The sequence below is a fragment of the Carya illinoinensis genome, chromosome 10 (genome assembly GCF_018687715.1).
Source record: "Carya illinoinensis cultivar Pawnee chromosome 10, C.illinoinensisPawnee_v1, whole genome shotgun sequence".
Taxonomy (NCBI): domain Eukaryota; kingdom Viridiplantae; phylum Streptophyta; class Magnoliopsida; order Fagales; family Juglandaceae; genus Carya; species Carya illinoinensis.
Genome location: NC_056761.1, coordinates 9,926,417 through 9,947,648, shown reverse-complemented (window position 1 = coordinate 9,947,648; position 21,232 = coordinate 9,926,417). Strand labels below are relative to the sequence as shown.

At 36.1% G+C, this 21,232-nt stretch overlaps 2 protein-coding genes and 4 long non-coding RNA genes across 7 annotated transcripts; 2 read left to right on the top strand and 4 right to left on the bottom strand.

The window, feature by feature from the left end:
* The first annotated feature begins 1,781 nt into the window (after nucleotides 1-1,781).
* On the top strand, nucleotides 1,782-3,387 carry LOC122279522. 2 transcript variants are annotated; one of them, XR_006229620.1, is made up of 3 exons: nucleotides 1,782-1,958; nucleotides 2,736-2,890; nucleotides 2,986-3,387. It is a non-coding gene; the product is annotated as an uncharacterized LOC122279522 (long non-coding RNA). The 2 variants fall into 2 exon arrangements; XR_006229619.1 differs by having other exon boundaries at nucleotides 1,782-2,890.
* Nucleotides 3,388-3,643: 256 nt separating this feature from the next.
* On the bottom strand, nucleotides 3,644-5,019 carry LOC122279521. The gene is made up of 3 exons (XR_006229618.1): nucleotides 4,788-5,019; nucleotides 4,584-4,677; nucleotides 3,644-3,937 (listed from the first exon to the last, which is right to left on the bottom strand). It is a non-coding gene; the product is annotated as an uncharacterized LOC122279521 (long non-coding RNA).
* Nucleotides 5,020-5,040: 21 nt separating this feature from the next.
* LOC122279517 (protein FAR1-RELATED SEQUENCE 5-like) lies at nucleotides 5,041-9,381 on the bottom strand. The gene is made up of 5 exons (XM_043090204.1): nucleotides 8,978-9,381; nucleotides 8,145-8,246; nucleotides 7,933-8,059; nucleotides 5,751-7,846; nucleotides 5,041-5,666 (listed from the first exon to the last, which is right to left on the bottom strand). The coding sequence occupies exons 2-5, from the start codon at nucleotides 8,235-8,237 to the stop codon at nucleotides 5,478-5,480; spliced, it is 2,505 nt and encodes an 834-aa protein (XP_042946138.1). The 5' UTR covers nucleotides 8,238-8,246; nucleotides 8,978-9,381; the 3' UTR covers nucleotides 5,041-5,477.
* Nucleotides 9,382-9,384: 3 nt separating this feature from the next.
* On the top strand, nucleotides 9,385-11,899 carry LOC122279519. The gene is made up of 2 exons (XR_006229617.1): nucleotides 9,385-9,840; nucleotides 11,555-11,899. It is a non-coding gene; the product is annotated as an uncharacterized LOC122279519 (long non-coding RNA).
* Nucleotides 11,900-12,023: 124 nt separating this feature from the next.
* LOC122279518 lies at nucleotides 12,024-13,678 on the bottom strand. The gene is made up of 2 exons (XR_006229616.1): nucleotides 13,247-13,678; nucleotides 12,024-12,345 (listed from the first exon to the last, which is right to left on the bottom strand). It is a non-coding gene; the product is annotated as an uncharacterized LOC122279518 (long non-coding RNA).
* Nucleotides 13,679-16,098: 2,420 nt separating this feature from the next.
* Nucleotides 16,099-16,904, bottom strand: LOC122278319. Its single transcript, XM_043088508.1, has one exon. It carries the CDS (start codon nucleotides 16,770-16,772, stop codon nucleotides 16,413-16,415), a length of 360 nt encoding a protein of 119 aa, XP_042944442.1. The 5' UTR covers nucleotides 16,773-16,904; the 3' UTR covers nucleotides 16,099-16,412.
* Nucleotides 16,905-21,232: the final 4,328 nt, after the last annotated feature.

Here is a 21,232-nt window from a genome sequence, read left to right as displayed (position 1 = left end):
TTCATGACTGTGGATAGAATTGGGATCATCCAAATTAAAGTGGCTTCAAAGATTTATATATTATAATATAAGAAATGATATTTATAGTCATAAGTGTACAAGTACCGTGTAATTATTTTGAAAAAAGTGAATAAATATAAAATTCATATGAAAAAAAATTAATTTTTTAATAGTAGACTCTACTCTTTTTTCAAAACCATTGCAAGTCACTTACATACTTTATTACTATATGTAGCATTTTTATTATATCTCAATACTCTAATTATATATGTAATTAACGGACCTATTCGTGATCATGATCATAATCTTTGCTTAAAAGCATCATGATTAATTGGATCTTAGAAAATTATTTAAAGCTCCAGCTATGATTATGGACACATCCATTTGACCAATTTTGAGTTGTACGTGTTCGTGCGAGTATTTTGGGTGGATATATAGCTAGGTGCATCACAAAAGGAAGTTATCACCAACAACACCCACTTCCCCTTTAAAATAGTGAAAGACCACGACGAAACCCTAGTAGCTTAAACCAAAACAGTCAAAAGGTTTCTTGATTAATAATATTTATAAGATGAAATGGGGTTTCTATGTTAATTAAATTTTTGTTTTCTTGGCTGAGTTTCTGATTACAGCAGGATTTGAAAGTGATCATATGATTCTGTATCAAAATAAATAAACAAAAACAAAGTGATATGATTAATTCATATAATAAGTTTAGATTCTTCTCAAAGAGATTTAGTACAAATTTATAGAATGAAGCTGCCATTGATCATTAAAAGAGTTGCAGAAGGATTAGTTTTATATATATATCAAAAGCTCTATATAAATTTACTTAATTTTACATACTCTTTGTGCACTCTATTAATGTGATTGACTACGTCATTTTTTTAATATAAAATAACCATTTTGGCTAATCAAATTCACATTATTGAAGTGTATAACTAATATGTAAAAGTAACTGTGTATGGTACAACTCCTTATATATATATATATATATATATATATATATATATATATATAAAGAGTTAGGAATTTTGCTAATCTTATGAGCCACTGATCACGGTTAATTTATTTGAGGTGATTTGTCAACTTTTCATATTATGAACAAAACAAAACAAGGAAGGAAAAGAGAGAGAGAGAGAGAGAGAGAGAGAGAGAAATGAAATTTAAAATTATAGAATATGTAAGTATGGTGTATTTTTTTAAAAAAATAAATAAATATAAAATCTATATAAAAAAATTAAATTTTAAATGATAAACTTTACTTTCTTTTTTTTTTTTATAAAAAATGTACAAGACTTACCCAACTCAAGATTATAAACAGCAGTATTAAAACAAAAATAAAAATTATGGATGGTTTAGGGATCTGGACGAGGGAGGCCTTTTTTATTCTATTGAAATTGGTTCTATAATTACGAAAACGAAAATGCTTCTCGTCAGCCCCTGTTTTGTTGAAGCCGAAGCACACCCCACGTGGCATAGGGTGATTTTACTTTTGTATCCCTGCTGGTCGATCGAGTAAATTTCACTTCATTTCAAATTTTGAAAAACTGTCTCCGTCTCCTCCCCTTCCTGACGACGACTTGCCAATCAAAACTCCCCACCCCGAGACCCTTCCACCTCCCTCTTCCCCCCGAGATCTCCGTCTCCTCCCCTTCCCGACGACGATTTCCCCCCACCCCGACCCCTTCCACCGCGACCCATCTCCCCCCACCCCGAGACCCATCTCCCCCTCCCTCTTCCCCCCGCGACCCATCTCCCCCCACCCCGAGACCCATCTCCCGGGACCCTCTTCCCCCCCTCCCCGAGACCCATCTCCGCCTCCCTCTTCCCTCCCTCCCCGAGACGCCCATTCGTAAACCCACCCACACCCTCGCGTTGCCATGTCTGTTTCGCCCTAAAATTGTGGTGATTGAAAAGTGTAATTTCTGGTGGGAGATCTGCAGCCACGGACGAAGGTATTGACTCCCATTCAATCTTCGTGAGATTTTTTGTGTTATGTGGATTTTGCATGTTATGGAGTTTTCAGCTTTAAAGTGTGTGCTGGTTCAATTAGATAAACATTTGATGTAAGCTTCCATCACGTAGTCATACTCGTTAATTTCAATCTCACTTAAGTTATGGTGTCATGTAGGCTGAGTAGTGAAAATTCAAAGTAAGAGTTTTGATTGCATAAAAAATATGTTGTGTAACCGAGTCTATGAAAGTCATGCATGTAAATTGACCTGTAATTAGTCCAAGGTAATTCAGTTGAAATGAGAATAAATTTCTATGATAGAATTTTCCAGAGTTGACTCACTGTTGGAAGGAGTTGAAATTTGTTAATGGTATGGCTAGGGGTATGGTGATCAGTTCATAACTTGTGCATGATTATATTTCTATGATTATAATCATTGAGGCGTGATTAGGGATTACAATGTATTCCCTTACTGTATAAGGAAAGAGGCAAGTTTGTCAATCTTCAAACATTTTCGTTGAAAATGAATACCTATTAGTTGGAAAGAAATAATGCTATTGAAAATCATAGGGGGAAAAATTCTGGACAATATTTGGAAAGAAATACATTTTTCTCACATGCAGTTGTCTACCATTTTTATGCACACGTGATAAGGATTTTACTATGTATTTAAATTTGTGGTTCTATTATTTACATTCCGATCAGTAGGCTCTATCGCTATGTATTCAATGCTGTAAATGACACATATATATCGTTGACGTGCTGCTACATTATTCAGAATCACGCATGGCATCATCCCAATCATCATGTTTATCTAATGATGATTGGGTGGAATCACCAACTTGTTGGTGTGGCTTGAAAACATCAGTTAAGACATCCCACACTAAGTCTAATCCTGGAAGGAGATTTTATGCCTGCCCAAAGTATGATATGGTAAAGCAATTATGTATTTTGTCATATTCTCATTATCGAATTATGCTTGGGGGTTGTGGATTTTTACGTTAATTGGGAGTTCGTCAAGTGTGCAGGGAGATGTGAGGTGTGAATTCTTCGTCTGGACAGATATATTTTATTTGCTAGATCAGAATATTCGTAACAGAGAAAATAAAGTTTGGAAGATGTGGGATGACGTGCTGCTTCGAGAGTGCGAAGTTCGTTTAAGGGAAGACAAAGTAAGAGAGAGAGAGAGAACACTTGAAAAAAAACGAAGGAAATTATTGTGTTTGTATTGGGCTCTCACAATTGTAATACTATTTGCTTGGTTTGGATAATGCCTTGTATGTATTCAAAGACACGTTGTATGGAGTACATCATTTTGAATTGGTTCTAATGTAATCGTACTCCCTATGTTTTGGTTATGATGTACAAAAAGGGGATTTCTAGGTTGTGAAAATTTATCATGTGCTTCAATGAAGTTCCAAGTGTGACAATTTATGTACTTTTCTAGCATTCATTCATGCATTTAGGTTGGTATCAATCCTTGTATAAAACTGAATTGGAGAAACATTAATTGGAGGAGATGTCGAAAAACAGGTTTCATACATAAAGGGAATCATGGTCCTGACGTTGGCATACCCAAAATGTTTCTCTTTCATGATGCTCAAAATAGTCACTTGAAAAAGCATTAAGGTTTCTACTACCCTTATCCTAAGAAACCGAGTAGCTGAAGAAACCCAATATCTTAACTTGCATACAACGACTTCTCCATTCATATAGAAACCGAATATTCACAATCACTGCCCATTAAATGGCTGTTGCAGTTTCCACTTAATTCCAGCTACTGGAATTTCTTCTCTTTCCATGACAACAACCGTACAAAAGGAATTTACGTAACACTAGTTAATTATAAAATTCTTAATAGAGAATGAATACAATGTCGGCTAGTACAATTGCCTGCATAAGCAGCCGTTGTCTGTAGGTCGCTGGAAGTGATATGTTTTGAGTGCATGCCACAAACCGAATTGTTGTACCTATTTTTTCCTGTTTAATGCAAATCACAATCCGTTAGGCTTGGGAACAAAATAAATGCAGAAAATAACATTGAATATTCTGCACAGTTGTAACTTGCCAATCTTAAAAAAATAAATTCATGCACCCCTGTCACTATCCAATTGACCAATTACCCTTCCTATTAAGTAGGTAATAAAGTTTTAAGTGTATGTCACCTAAAGAGACAGAGAGTTGATATAAATGTGGGGATTTTAATTTTTTTTTTCCTTCCATTCCAATAGGATGCATTAAGGTTTCTCTAATAGGAAACTCCTTTAATACAGCGTGCTTAGTCTAAAGACACAAAATGGAAATTCAGCCGTTGCACGAATTCACCTAATCCATGACAACCTAACTTTAACTGCAGATATATATTGAAATAAATCTAACAAGAGCACCAAATTCCCCTTGAAAATTATTACATTTGAACCTGACTGAAAGTAGCTAAACTGAAACCATAATATTTTGTCAAATTTATCATTGTAGCAGGTCAATAGACATCCTTCAACTGTATTCGTATCAAAGGTAATATGACTACGGATAGTTATACTCCACACTAGTGGTGAATAAATTTTGGGCTACAATTACCAGAAACATTTCAGCCAATTATGGAAACAAATACCGAGCTCTCGAATACCTTTCCTGAGACAAATACATTTTCTTCTAAACCGACGTGTTTCTGGTACCATGATGTTCATCCATACAGTTCCCATTATTGGAACTTCCCAACCCTGTAACTAATTAGAAACACAAACAAAAGCCATGGTAGGAAAATAAAATGGTTAGGCTAGGACCTAAAAATAGCAATAATAATAGGGAAAAATAGGGATGTTTGTCCGACCAAGGAAAGCACTCGTAACATGCCACAAAAATCTGACTTCACCGATGCAGACAATCCACAAGTGCAAAATCTCATACCTTCAAATGCATTCATTGCTACCTGTGGACAGAATCAATAAAACTCAATTAAACATCATTAATCAAAATCCTAACTAGCCTCGATACCGGTACTTGGTGCTTACCCTATTTCACTCTTACATGAAAGACAATAAATTATGGAATGTGAATGGAAAGAAACCAAACATTTTTATGTTGCCCATCATCAAGTCACATAAAACCAACCTTATTCATTATGCTACCAAAAACCAGCTGCTTCTCGACTATCTCGGCATATTCAAAGGAGATCACCACACCTCTTCCGGAGGATCAAAAAATATGTCGTTGCACTCCACAAAAAACCCATCATGTTTGGCATTTTCACAAAGTGGGAAAATAAAAAACGACCAAACAAATACCGATGAGTGTATTACCCAATCACTCAACCAATCACTCAACAAATGACTTCACATCGACAATCTTTTCTACACCATGACACAAAAACAATAGACACAAAAACAGCAACGACCATGATCCAATAGACACAAAAACAGCAACGACCATTATCCAATAGACACAAAAACAGCAACTATGGCGGCACATCTGAAATAAAACAACTATAATGTAAACAACTGTTACATTATGTTATCAATCTTTAGTTGATAAAAATATATTCAAAGACACAATTAACCAATATCTTAAGACCTCTCGAAATCTCCGGTGGCATAGATTGTGTGACATTGCTCTGTTGTGTCCCAACACCTTGCCCATCATCAAATGGAGGTTGTTGAGGGCCCGGGGAATCACCCAATGGCATTGCATCTTCCAATATCTTTCTGCAAGCCTAAGTTAAGAAACAAATAAAGCCAGAAAATTAGAGAAAGATGACCATAAAAACAGTAAATGCAGAAATGTGAAAGTGTACTACCTTTCTCTTTCTTGCCACCTTCTCCACAGCCGGAACCTTTCTCTTACTTGGGGGTCTCCCTTTCCCTCGAACCACGTGAGGGCTTAATATCTTCTTACCCTTATCCGCATGTACGTTTGAACCAACATGCGTTGATTCTGATCTCGACCCAACCGTTGCATCATCACATCTTGAATCAAAGTCATCGACAACACGTAGGAATGCATTGACACGCTCATCACTTCGTGAAATCTTAGTTGCTAGTTTCATGCATCTTTTAACCACCATCTCATACCTTCGTGCATCTCCACTGGACCGCAAGTCATCATAACTACTTTTGATCAATGTGTATGTCCTCTTCTCATCCTTCCTCCACCGATCCAAGACATATCTATCTGGCACCACATTAATTCGGGACAGCTGAAAAACTTTAAGTGCATGCCTACATAAAATTCCCCTCATCTCAAACAATGCACACGTGCACTTCAACTCACACTCCTTTTCGTTAAAATAAAGTGTGTAGTGGACTATTTTGTTGCAGTCATTAATAGAGATTTCATCCAAGATATCAAAGGTTGAAATGCACCCCTGTTTGCACACCAATGTGCAATTACAACACATTAGGCCCATCAGCTCTTTTTGGAACTCTTTAAACTTTGCATTTGTGTATAAGCTCTGAAACTGCTTCTCGAAGTTAAAAGGGGAGACGCAGGGGATCGTTTGGTTACTGGAATTGAAGTCAGCCGTTGTCTCTAGCTCCACCTTCTTCCTTAAAGCATTATCAAACTGGTCCACGAATTCCTTCAATGTTGTACCGGAATGGACATATCCGTCAAAAAAAGCATTCATGCTTTCTGACCGTTGTGTCGTGCTCATGCCCGCCCAAAAAACATCCTTCAAATAAACCGGAACCCAAAACGTCCTTTCCTCAAATAAGGACTTCAACCAATTATTATCTCTGAGATCATACATATCTAGAAGGTGGCACCACCTCTTCTCAAATTTCGAGCATGTCTGTGAATCATACAATGCAGCCTGAATAGAGGTCTTCAACCCTGTAGAGAAATGAGAGTGAGATCCTAACTTCTCTGGAAGTTTGCGCATTATATGCCAAAGACAATACCTATGGCGGGTTCCCGGAAATACAATCTCAATGGCATTCTTCATTGCCCGGTCTTGGTCGGTTATAATGGCTTTCGGCGCTCGACCATTCATGCAATCCAACCACGTGCGGAACAACCAAACAAATGAATGCGTGTCCTCGCTTGACAACAACCCTGCCCCTAGTAGTATCGATTGCCCATGATGGTTAACCCCAACAAATGGAGCGAAAGGCATTCCGTACCGGTTTGTTAGGTACGTCGTATCAAAGGTCACAACGTCCCCAAAATACTCATACGCCGATCGACTCCGTGCATCAGCCCAAAATACATTCCGTAACCTTCCGTCATCATCCACATCCATGGCAGAAACAAACCCATCATTCTGCATTCTCATTCTCTGGAAGTATGCATAAAGGGCATCTCCACCTCCTTTACCCAATCTTAAATGTCTCGCCTTATCAATGAAATTACGACAATCTCTCTCTTGAAAATCTAAATTCTCAAAACCCCCAGCATCAACGACAAGAGAGAAATAATTCTTATTCAACCGAATACCTGCTCTATCATTGAGGTCGAGAATCCGTTGACTGTATTCATCTAGACGTTTGTGAGATCGCAACAGTCTTGATTTCTTTGGGCTGATAGTAATGTGGTTGTGCACATGTTCAACTGTGGTGATAACCCATTTTTCATTCTTGTTCAATGTCGCATTGACCTTGGCTTTACAATCCGTCTTAGTTGTTGCACGTGGCTTCGAGGGATTAATGTTCTTAGGTTGGTATTTTCCCCCACGGGCACATCCAATAGTAACATAAACGGGCCTCCCATCATCATCTTTTTTAGTCCTCTGTGTCCTTACACCAAATCCCTCTTGCTTGGCATATTGTTTATAGTACGCCGTCAGCTCATTCTCACTAGGAAATTCCATACCGGATCTTGGTGCTTCAACCCGGGCATCACCATCTGGGCTAACAGTGTTACCCTCTAAATCTTCATCTAAATCAAATAACATTTCTAAACATGGAAACATAGCGATGGATTAGCATCACATCAATATTAGCATCATTAAAGTCAAAGCAAAGCAAAATTATGTGTACTACCATCAGCCGCATCAGAAAATGTACTTCCAACATTTTCTTGAAATTCTGTAGAGGGAGAAAATTCTTGAGTAAAGTTATCCGGATTACTCGGAGGCGGAGGGTGGGACACTCTAAATTCAGGATTTTGCTGAAATAATGCAAATAATTAGAATAATGAGCACGTCAAACACACTTTTTTAAAGACAATAAAAGGCATCAAGTTGCACACTCACTTGGTAGTCATTTGAACATGTATTTTGAGGCGTCATTAACGACTGCGAAGTTGAAGTCGATGGCCTGGGTGTCATTTCATCTTCTTCCCCCATCACAAAAATCTATGAAGAAAAACAAACATTTAACAAATCATAATTGATAACCATTAATAAAAATTAAATAAAAGTTTCAAATGTCCAACTTTTATTATGTAAAATTGGTGCGTTTCAATGTATTATAAAAAATAATTAAATAAAAACGAATGCCACGTAGGAGTTTTGCACACCACTATAATGCTTGGTCCCTATCAAAACTATTTTATTTCATGCGGCTCGTGATCCGGCTCGATCGATAAATCTGAAATTGCCTTATTTTTCTTACGTTCCTACTAAAATGAGACAACTGGAAGTACAATCTTTTTCTCTTCAAAATAAAAATTCACCACTAAATGGGAATACTTAGTCCTTGAAAAAAAACTTTTCAAACATAAGTCATAAAACACTAACTACCCCTTTTCATACTTCATGAAAAGGCTGATAAAATAACTAAAATGATCACGCATTTCTGTGTGAACTAGAAAACAGATGGATCATCAACAATAAAACCATACAAGCAGAACAACAGTTAATGCAGGGAACTTCAAAACCGATAAAATATATTTTTTAGCCTTCTTCACTCAAATATTAATGCTGAACTACAATAAATTCACCTTCTGCAACAAACCACATTTTTTTTCCTTTCTTTCTTTCATTTTAAGTGCCAGATACAACCCTAAAATGCATTCTGAACATTTTCAAACGCAACCCAGTAATATATAATACGGACAGAGCTTAAAAATACATCCGGGAGTTACCTCTCGTTGTTTCGCAGCTGGCCGGGTAAACAGTTTTATTTTCGTTCTTCGGCGCTGGTGAGCTTCAGGTTGGGTGGCGCTGTCGCGGGTGCTGAGCTGAGCGACGGTGAAAATGGCGTCACGGCTGCAAACAGACGACGTCGCCAGATGCTTTCAACCGGCGAAAATGGTTGGACGGCAGACGGCGTCGCCGGTGGGAGTGGGGAGATGACGTTCGACGCGGGCGGGGACTGTATTCTACGCGGGCTCGATTTCAACGCGGGGGGGGTTTCAATTCGAAATGGGTATTTCAGATTGCGTTGATGTAACGAACGGTGCGTTTCGCATAATAAAAAAAAAAAACATTTGCCACGTACGGTGTGCAAAATTGCACACCGCTACAGTGGCTGATGCCAATCAAAACTCCACTACGTGGCTGCTCTTTTTTTTTTTTTTTTTTTGTTAACCATACGCACACGTTGCGCAGGAAATTTACTTTCCCGATTTAAATTTCCCCCACCCGCCTCGCTCGAAACCCCTCCTCCCTCGCCCGCGTCACATTCCACCAGCGCAACCAGGCAACGCTGCTCGTTCCTCCTCTGTCGCCCCTCGAATTTACACTTCTCGTGTCAACCCAGTACCCACGTAGCCGTCGCCCCTCCTCTGCCAGCACCCTGTTTCGCCGTCACCCCTCCTGTTGTGCCCAGCGTCGCTGCCAGCATGTTGCGATCAATGGCTCTGAAAGTTGTGAGTGAAGAATCATGGCCCCATATTGTTCGGCGGGCCCAAGCCCTAATAAGAGTGCGAGCTTTCTCGGCCACCATGTTACCTCCATCCAAGGCCGTTGTCTACGATCACCACGGTCCACCAGATTCTGTCACCAGGTCCACCAGTGCGAGCTTTTTCATTTTTTTTCTTGTTTTCATCCGTTCATAAACTCTTTTCGAAAATGACGCTTGTTATGATGTGGGTGATTTTTGCTTCCGAAATTTCTAAGGTTCTTGGGCAAGTTCTGTGTTTTTTTTTTTTTTTTTTTGGCTTCCACCCCGACGTATTATTCCATTTTTTACCTTGTTTTTGCTCTCTTTTTTTTGGGTTCCATTTTGAAAATGCTGTACTTGTTTTGAGAGAATCTGCCGGTTTGAACGTGTTTGGGTGCGGAGAAGATCCTAGAAAAGAAAAGTATCAATCTACATTTTTTGAAAAATAATAGCAATTGTCGGTTTCTTCTATTTTCCTATATTATTATTTTTGGAGGTACCAAGGCAATGCTGTCCTAATTCTTGTTTCTTAACCGGGTTACGTTTCTTCTTCTTCTTTTTTCCTCTTTTTTCTTTTTTAGGTTTTTTTCTTTTAAGGTTTCAACATAAACGAGAATTTCTTTTGGTAAGTGTGTCTGCATGTGTGAGAGTGAGAGGAAATTTTCTCTTTTTTATGTAACATTTTGTGCGTTAATTTAGTGAGTAATTAAAAGAGATGCCCAAGGTGTGAGAGTAGTGTACTCACTTGAAGTTGCAAGGAGAAGTATTGCTCTTGCGGTTTGCGTGCGGTGTTTTGTATTCTAGATAGAATTGTTCTGGCTGCATGGAAAAGAACACCCAAATTAAAAATTTGAAATCATGTTGTCATTTTGGTTCTTTCAGCTGTTGCATAGGTGCTCTTTCAGCAATGGTTCATTGTAGTTTGTTCATTTGGTACCCAAGGGAAAAAGGCATGCCATGCCAGATGGGAATTCCATCGCAATAGTACATAATGTTAGCTTATCTCAAAAACTTACCCCAATCCTTGATAAAGTGTTACATTTGTGGTTTTATACTTGTAATATATTTTGCCTGGGTTTTGTGGCATTTGGTGGTTGAATCCATTTTCAGAAATGTTATCTGCTTTAGTATGTGAGATAGGAACTAATATAATTTTTTTTTTTTTTTTAATGCATGTTTGCCACTATTTGGATTTATTCTGATGTGAGAATGCTAGATTTTCAGAATAAGAAGAGTATGATGTTGCTTATGGTGTGATTTATTTAGATCACAAACTTCATTAAGGATACTAGAAATTGATGCAATCCCATCCTTATGTGAAGCTTGAAGAAAACCTGTCTTTACAAGCAGCCTTTAATGGCAAGATTGTTGTGCACGAGGAGGTAGATCTTTTTTGGGGCTTGGGCTTGGGTTGTGCATGCCCAGGTGGGTGCACATGGTCTGTATCCCATACTGTAGTACCAGTTAATCTGTGCTTACATTCAGCTTTGACCTTATGGAAGAGCTGATGGTTTTTTTAGTATCTGTTCTCTATGGTTATTACTAAGTTTTGAGTCTTCTGGCAAGTTATTACAACTGAGGTTTGTATGTTCTTTTCTGCTATGGCATTTAATTTTACTTGAAAGTTCTGTTGGCTAAAACAATATTTTTAAATACAATTAATTTGAGTTAAGATTTCTACATGATCTGTTTGCTGAGTGTCTTAAAAAAATTTAAACTTTTAAATAAATTTTTTCATTAGATAAGCTGAAGCCTGGCTTATCACACATTTCCTTTCTCTTCTTTATTTTCTACTAAACTTCTTATAATGAATTCTTTTTGTTTGCCTCTCTTCCAGTGTAAGCATCAGTTAGTTGCAAGGCTAGCTTTGTCGTTGGGAGCTTTTATTGGAGTTAAGGTGTCTGATGAGCAGCAGGCAGTACTGCTATCAAAACTCTGAAGTCCTTTTGCATTCAGTTTGATGTGGAGCATAAGCAAATAACATGGTTGCTGTGTTTATCCAATCAGATCTTGGTGGTAATGTGGACAACTATTTTAAAGTATAATTCTGGTATGCTCGGTTGTAATGCTTGGCTGTAATTGTGGACAAATCTTGGTTGTAGTTGTGAACAAATATTGTTAAGTGTAATGCTGTGGACAGATTGGTTATTGTAATTCTAGAAATATTTTGGTTGTTAGTTTATTTTTGGTGGTTGGTGTATTTTTGGGCAGAGTTTGGTTCTAATTTTGTATAGATTACTCTATGATTTTGGACAAATTACAATATAATTTTGGACAGATATTGTTATCATTACAATCAATCAACAGAATGCAATGTAAACAATTACATTATAAACATGTTTTTGTAAGTAACATTCAAAGTTACATTCCAAAATGTCTTACAAATATTACAACATTACAACATTTCAAAAACACATTAATTGGATGAACATTACAAATGACCTAATATCCATATCTTAACACTGACTGACATACATTATTGTTTTTCGAATACAAAATAATTACAGCACAAATCACACCAAAATAATTTCCAATCCAGCTTCGTCTTGAGTTTCTTTGCCTTTCATATTGGTAGGTTGGCAGATGTGTTTTCTTCCCTATTTCCCATCAAGCTCTATACCAAGATCCCTATTCAGAGAGAAAAACCAACATCATATTAAGGACATATAAACCATCTTGATATATTTAAGTACAAGAGGAAAAATCAGCACAAAAGTATAAAGAAAATACCCATGAACCAACCATCTTGATATATTTAAGAAGATCTATGTAAAGAAGTGGAATTTTGGAATTTAAAATTCTTTTTTTATTTAAGTTTTTAATTCTAGTATCCTGAAAAGAAGTATCCAAGCCATTGGAAGTACATTAATTAAACACTATCCAAGCCAAGCCATTGGAATTACATAAGTTAAACGTGCTATGAGCCAATTATGTAAGGTATAGTAAGTGCATCAATATGCCAGAAGAGCTTCAGTGCAGATTTAGGACTAAATTAGCGAGAAGAGCAGTCTACAATCAACTAAGTGGTCTACATTCAAACCAAAGTTATTCATTAAAAATTGAGATGTAGGAAATAGTTTGGTTCCCAAAGGGTAGTTACTTTGAAAGCTGAAACCAAAACAGGATCATCAAAATGGCATATGAACGTAGGTACATTCTTTCTCATTCTTGCAAAATGTCTAACGTTTACATTTCAAAATATTCTCTGAGATAGAACCCATCGTTCTTTGTTAAGAAATTGATAGATATTTACAACCAACAAAATACAATCAACTAGTAAACGGATTTACAACCAATAAAATACAATCATATCCTTCTCAATTAATTTTTTGCAGTTTTATTTATTTATTTAAGAACTACAACAATACCCAAAACAGACTTAAGCATCAACACACAACACAACAGACAACCCTAAGCCCCAATATCTTCAAAACCCACCTCACAGAATCACAAAACCCCAAGCCTCCCTTCCACATGGTCGTACCCAACCAGAAATCCTAAAAATAAGAAAGAAGATCTGGAAATTTACCTGCAGACGAAATCGAAGGTGCCCAACCAAGAAGAAGAAAGATGAAGCTGTGAAGAGATTCTGGGCAGAGAGGAGAACACAGACAAGGTGGGAAATCAGAAGATGAAGCTGTTAAGAGATTCGGTGGATTGAGGGCTAGGTGCCGCGGTGGGGGTGGGGAAGAGGATAGGCGAGAAGAGGGGGTGGGGGGAGAGTGCAGATGGAGCTTTGTTTCGTATAGAAAATGGGTGAAATGAAATCTGAGTGGGAACGCACAGCTGTAGGGGCAAATTGGTCAATTTACTAGGCCACATCATGTGTGCAATGGATGCACCGAAACAGTGGCTTCTCCGTAGATTAATTCTTTTATAATTATAATGGATTCAATCATAAGTAGTGTACTATTGATGGACAAGCCATTGGAATTTGTGTGTTCAACGTGTGGATGGACGAAGGAAGCCCACGTTATATTCACTGCCCAATTGTTTTGGGCTTTCCTCACTCCAATGAGTTGCAATATTGTTTTGGAGGATTGTAAAGAAAAAGAAAAAAAAAAAAAAAATCTTTTATGTTTTATTTTAATAAAGATAAATATTTTAATTTAGAGAGATTATATAAAAATAAATTTATAAATTGATGTAATTTAATATAGTACATTAGATTGTAAAATTATTTTTAATATAAAATAGATCTAACGTATCATGTAAAATTACGTTAGCAGTGAGTTTATTTATATGTAATTTTTTTTATATATGTAATAATTCTCTTTAATAAAAAGGGGCACTGACACGTGTTCTCGTGAAAGCTAAAAACTGCTTTCAATAGAAGTCTTTCGTGCACGTATTAAGCTTATGACTGTTACGAGGAAAAAGAACATCTTAGAAACACGTCTCCCTGGCCGTCTTAGGAAAAAGAATAACGTTAAATATAATTTTAATATAAATTTCGCATATTCCTTTCTAAAAAAAGTTAGACACCGTAGAATAAAACTAGTTACAACAAAATGAAATGGAAAATGTGGTTTTTATTCTATTGCCAAACATATGTTGTTGTATTACGCTGAAAACATAATCTTGGACGTTTCGATATTTGTATTGTACTTCAGACTTAATCTTCATCTCAATCGGAAAAATGACCACTTGGTAAGGTACAATACTTAGGAAACCTAGCAATCAAGCAATATAATGGAGATTTCCTACAATTTTCTAACCCAAATACCCATTTAAAAAAAAAAAACCTCTCTCTCTCTCTCTCTCTCTCTCTCTCTCTCTCTCTCTCTCTCTCCTGTAGTGTTGTATATAATTTATAATTCAAGCGGCTATGGATATCCCAGAGAAGCTTATGCAGTACAGATATCATGTCAGCATAGCAGTCGTTGTTTCAGCAGTCATCTCCTTGGTGTTGTATGCAGCCCCTCGGCTTCTCGCTATCCTGGCCTCTCTTTGCCTCTACAACCGTGTTCTTGGTGGCAATAATAGCCTTTGGTTCCCTTTCCCAGTTTGCAACTCAAACTCAGGGTGAAAAAGCAGATGAAGATCAAATCTTAGATTGTGTTCAAGGCCCTCCAATACATACACATGAAGAGCGCCAAAAGTTTGAGCAAACTTAGGAGGTTCTACTTTCAAGCTTCGAATCGATGATGATCAAGTTGTCATACAAATCTGTAAATCAAAATTTCCTTATCGATCAAGTTCTTAAGTTTTCAAGAATTTCATGAGATCGATCGAGTTCCTGTACCATACTTTGCAATATATTATTTAAACTTGCATTTTCATCATATGCTGCTCCCTACTTATCAGATATTCATATTACCTACTTATATACTTTATAAGAAGAATTTTTAATTCTATGTGTTGGTTTTATGCCTGACAGGCTAACACAATCCAATATATATATGCAAATTGCCAGAACCGTTACATGTGGCCCAATCAAATTGTATAAGGCCATGCATGCATCCTTTCATCCACAATTTCAGGACTAACCTTTCTCCGCAAGATTGAACATGTACGTTTACGTGAATCACGCCTCTTTTTCAGTCGGCCATGATCCCCTGTTTTACGCAATGGAGTTGAAATTCTTTTGTATATTTAATAAAATAATCTCTCCTGCAATAATCAATTGATCACAGCTAGAATAATATGATAAAAATATAACTATTTTTGTAATTATTTATAACTTTATCGTAAATATAGAGGGGTCTTTTGTAAAATAGAGTTGTAAGATTAATGTTTTTCTTTATAAATAATATTCCCTTTATTTAAAATATATATGAGTTGTAAAATAATTGTAAAAAATACTTTCACTGAACAATTGCCTAGTTAGATGTCATTTTCATCAACTATTGCTTGTTATCGTGATATCAAGCTTCATGTCAAATTGTCAATGACCTTACGGTTTGATTATATTAATTTATCCTTCTTTCCTGTGAGGGATGTTTGTGATTGTCAAAATAATAACACGTAAATCAATCTGATTGGTTACTAAGAATTTTGACGATCCATTTTAAAGTGCAAGAGTTTGAAGTAACATTCCTAGAAAAACCATGCATGAGATTGAGATAATTGATCTGTTAGCCGCAAGTTAATTAGTGCTATTTTGATCTTGGGATAACTTTTAGTCATTAGATCGAGTCAGTTGGTCATCATAATCAGTACTAGAATGAGTCGTCAGAGTTCTCATGCCAATAGCCCTTGCCGAACGGCACCACCCTGTCCTGATCCTTAGAGACCATGGGGCCTATAGCTCATGTGGCCTTTGGGGTTCAATCCCCCCTCTCTCTACTAGGACAGTAGTCACTCAAAGAAAAGCTGTCATGAACTCAGCACCTCAAAAAGAAAACGAAAAGGAAAGTTTGGGATTGAGGCAATATCATGTGAGAAACGGGTGAGCCTTGGACCAACCACAACTTTCTTACAACTAATTACAACCACAAGATTATATATATATAGTACAATACAAGTGCAAGATATCATTTATGGAAGCACACATATGACACAAAACATATGTTATAATTACAAATCATACAATATTATACATGATCCTCAATCATATGTTATAAAATAGTACAAAACCAGTACAATAGATTATAAGAGATTGGCATCAGTGATGACCAGCAGCAAGATTAATATTGTCCCCTTCATATTTTTCATGAAACAGAAACCTGCATGGAATAAATAAACTTGGTTAACTAATACTGATCAGGCCATAAGAATGCACCCATGGCAAATGCCCTCTTTTCATCAAGATTGCCCTTAAAGTTGAGCCCATATTGCTGGAGAAGAAGGTCCACTTTCCACTCCTCCATCATCTCGTATTCTGCCTTGTTGTATCGAGGGTAGTGCAGAGGCATTTGGAACACTGGAGCTGCAGGGTGTATTTCCTTCCCACCCTGGCCTCCATTAGGGACGACCTTTAAACTGTTTACATGATCTCCTTGCACGCTTCCTTCATTAGGGTGCCCAACAGTAGGGTTACATGAGGGCATCTCTGTGTCCTTTGGTGACCCTAAAATATGACATGCAGAATGAAGAAGCCAATTCAAAGCCATGTCTGATCTCTCTCTCTCTCTCTCTCTCTCTCTCTCTCTCTCTCTCTCTGATCTTAAGACTCGAGAGAGGAGAGTTTCTATTGTCAAAAAGGTTGATTCAGTTTTAACTTTTGGAGCTAATTCTTTAAGATTGCATGCACTTGTTTATATAGGCAGAGTGATCATCATATATAATAACAGACAGACCCGTGAACCACAAGACTGCGTATTATTTCAATATATTACGCACTAAAACAAGCGAATATCTAGTCTTTACGATATTTCAATTCAGTATTAAATAATGTGGGATCTGAAAGTTGTTTGCTAGGTGTTCATGGGTGAGGGTCATCCATTTGGAGCTCCATGATAGGTTGCTCTATCTTTCTGGTGGTTGTTAGTCTCTTTTCATCTTGCACAACATTAATAATATATATTGATTGAGTTGCGTGTTTAGATACCGCTTGAACCATGACTAGTCATCATCATATATATATATATATATATATATAATTTAACACGAATTTTTTTTTTAGTGATTAAGTAAATTTTTTTTAAGTGATAGTGTGAATTTAAAAAAAAAAAAACATATATTTAAAAATATAAAAAAATTTTAAAAAAATGCATTGATTCGGTAACTTTTTCGGTGAGTGTTTTCGGTAACTGTAGCATTACTCATAATTCAATCATCTTGATCGAGTGGCTTCCTAATTAAGATTTAATTTCCAGTCTTAATGGTGATCAGGTTTTGGGATATTATCGACCATTTCGTTCACGAAATTTATCAATCTTATTGTTACTCATTATTCTCACGTCAATATGTGATTTATTATTTTTATCTTTTATTTAAAACATATTTTTTAAATAAAAAATAAAAAAAATAAATCACATATTAATATATGGTATATGCAAGATGATAAGCAGAAAGTTTCATACATATAAATATATGTAATGGACTCACCTCAACATGTGTGAGAACTTGAATCACGGTCACATTTGTACAGACAAAAGAAAAATAATTATTGTTGTTATGATTATTTGTATCAGCCGTAAGTAAAATTATATAAACAAAATTAAATGTGCAAAAAAGTTTAAAAAGAATATTAATTTTTGTCTAATTAAAGAAGAAGAAAAGAATACTCCAACTACTTAGTAGAAAATCTTCATTCCCTTCAAAAGGGATATAAAGGAATTGAGACCATAAGAACTGATCTTGTACTTAACTTCGTGCAAACATTATAATTATTTTTTGAGTTTTACTACGTATAAATATAATCGCGCACTAATCTGTATATCAATACTGATTTATTCATATTTAAAATTTAAATTAATACTATTTTTAATAAAATTTACTTTTTGACTAATCATATTACATTGATGCACAAATTAGTGTATAATTATACTTATAATTATATTTTTCTTTATTTTTTTAAGACTTTTAAGGATGGTTAAAAACAAGAAGAGATAAATCTATTTTATCAGTATTTGTTTTTAATTTAAATTTTAAATTTTAAAATTTTTACTATTTTTAATAATTAACACGTCAACGCGTATCATTATGCAAGTAAAATAATCTGTAAATATAAACTCTAGGATGTTTCAGTCCTTGTACTTATCAGTATGCTTTAAGTCACCTGTCATATTAATTGGCTGTGGGGAAGCTAGACAGGCCACGAGACAAGAAAAGAAAATGACGTGTTTTAGAATAATATCACGTATAATTATTTTTATATATTTTATTAATATAATTAGTTATATTAATTTTTTTAATACATAATCAATTATATTAATGAAGTATACAAAAAATATGTAAAAATGATTGGACATAGAATTTTTACATATTTTAAAAGTATTTTTTTTTTCCTTTTTGTATTTTTGTGTTAGACAAAGTAAAAAAGCACAAGAAATTTTTTTTTTTTTTTTTTCAATTTAACACACAAGTTGACTTTAGACAAAAGAGGGAAATAATTAAAATAATTAATTGGTTTGTTTTAACTAGAATTGTTGCATCAAGGAGTATATTCAGGCATAGTGATGTTTCTATATTAAATCTTTTGAGAATGTCTTTATTGAAGATTAGAACACATAAGTCTAGATTAGTTCGTTGGTTAAATCCTCCTTTTCATAAATTATGAGAAGATAATGGCATGGCACATGGTTTAGCTAACCTTGAAGCAATTACTATAAGAAAAACGGATATTTGTGACTAATCTTTTATAACTAAAAGATTATTTGTGACTCATTTTAATTATAAATAGTCATTTCACTAGATATAACTAATCGTAAATAAATAATTTTCTTGTAGTGAATATGTATTACTTTATTTTTTTTCCTACTTTACAATTACCTCGGCAACTATATAGATTTTTTGTCGTTGATAAATCTGGTTTGCCAAGCTTTAGATGGAAATAGCAATTTTTTAGACATTAGCTTTATATTATTGATCTATTATACTCGATAACTTGGAACAATTATTGTACGTATAATTAGTGTATTAATTTTTTTAGAATATATGATCTTACAAGAGCTTTGATTTCAATGCCATGCCACTGTGCGTGAAGAATGCCAAGTCAGTAAGTTTTTAACTTGGCTTTTATATAATTAAATAAACGGGGAGGGTCTTGGTCCTGGAGAAAGCACGTCGTTCAGCTATGCCAGTAGTTTCCGTTAGAGTTCATCTACACAACCACCCACTGTTCATGCAACCCCCACACTCCAGCCTACGTGGCTTTTGTTTTTTTGTTTTTAAATTCAAAACGGCAGCGTTTTGGTCATGGGTTCTGATTCAATTTCCTCTCCCCCCCCCCCAACATCCTCCCGGCGTTCTCTCCAAACTCGCCCTGCTGTTGTTCTTTCGCCGGCATCACCCTCTGGCCGCCCCATGCGGCTCCTTCACGCTGGAACCGAGTAGCTCCAAGACGCCAGCAACATGGGTCATGAGTTCGGCACTGTGTAAGAAAAGATCACCTCTACTATGTCCATTTCCGTACGGCTTCTCTAGCTTCCATTCCTGCACGGGTTCAAGTCTTCCGTTGGCATTGTAGTTGGAGAGAGCCACCGTTTGTCGTCTTACAAGGGTAAGAAATTAAAGGAAAGGGTTTTTATTTGAATATTTTGGTTTCATCACTCCATTTTTAGCATTACTCTAATTTTATGTTTATTCCTGATATGGATCTGCGAACCGATGTTTGTTGGGTGAGAGAGAAGAGAAGGGGTGAGAGAGGGAGAGGGAGAAGAAGAAGAAATTTTCTATCTGGACAAGAAATTTTCTTGGCGTGCGTTAGTGGTGAAGAAATTTTCTCGGCTTGCATTTGTGGTTCTAGCTGGAGAAGAAATTTTCTAGGGTTAGGGTGAGAAAGAACTGGTGAAATAGAAGAAGAAGAAGCCGTCGACTGAGAGGGAGGAGTTGAGCAAGGGATCGGACAAACAGAGGGAGAACTGAACAACGTCGTGAGAGGGAGGAGGACTAAGGGAGAGCATCGTTTGGAGATGGTCTGCGGAGATGGTCTGAGGAGAATGAAGTGTTCGGAGATGGTCTGAGGCTGGGTTCCTTGACTGATTTGAAATTGGGTGAAAAAACCGTGATGTGGCTCCGGACCGGGTTCGCCACGTAAGGAGTGTTGAGTGCATTTGAAAAACTGGAGGTTGAGTAACTTTTTTCTTTCCGTTACCCTCTCTCAGTTTCATCTGTTTCTTGTTGCTGAAGCACAAGGTTGCACTTTGATATGTATACAATCCGCACAGTACCTTCTTGATTTCTTGCATCTGATAAAATATTATGGCAACGGGACTCAAGTGAATTGGACCTGAAATTTCTTGCTATAAAGTCAACTCAACTAGCTTTGATCTGTACTCGAGCCTCAATCATGTCTCAAACCCAAGGCCTAAACTGGATCCATCTCCAATGACCCTAAAAGAAAGCTGGATAATTTGTCAAGTATTCTTGTTATTGTTAAAGATGTGAAGAACACAACCATGACAAACAAGTTAAAGCAAATACAAATAGATCAATCGCATAACACAATATTTTAACGTAATTTGGTAATGTGTCTGCATTCATACAACTGCAGAGAATTTTATTATATGAAGAAATCGTATTTTTGATACTGTTTACGGTCAGAAATGCTCACTCAAACTACTCGTCGAGTAAGATTCAAGCAAACTCTTTATCTGAGCTTTGCTTAAGCTACCTATAACTTGAGCTGAGTAAACATTTTCTGATTGCAAATAGTGTCAAAAACTACTTCGGCTGGGGCCAAGCCTTATTAAAAATCTATCAAAAAACCATAACTCATCCTTATTTGGTTGTGTCATCAAATCGGCGACACAGTCACACATTGACAAAACTAAGCTTCATAAACTCAACAAAAGACAAATCATAGATTTACCTCTTGAGTAATGCTACATATAGTCGTTAAGTGTACAGGCGTCGTACAGTCATTTTATAAAAAAGTATAGTATACTATTAAAAAATTAATTTTTTG

What these genes read in the sequence shown, in the direction of transcription:
- LOC122279517 (XM_043090204.1), bottom strand. Translation starts at nt 8,237, where the DNA reads ATGGGGGAAGAAGATGAAATGACACCCAGGCCATCGACTTCAACTTCG. An exon ending in ATTTTCTGATGCGGCTGATG is followed by an intron (nt 7,847 to 7,932) that starts GTAGTACACATA and finishes TTCCATGTTTAG; the next exon opens with AAATGTTATTTGATTTAGAT. An exon ending in AGGTGGCAAGAAAGAGAAAG is followed by an intron (nt 5,667 to 5,750) that starts GTAGTACACTTT and finishes TTCTTAACTTAG; the next exon opens with GCTTGCAGAAAGATATTGGA.
- LOC122278319 (XM_043088508.1), bottom strand. Translation starts at nt 16,772, where the DNA reads ATGGCTTTGAATTGGCTTCTTCATTCTGCATGTCATATTTTAGGGTCA.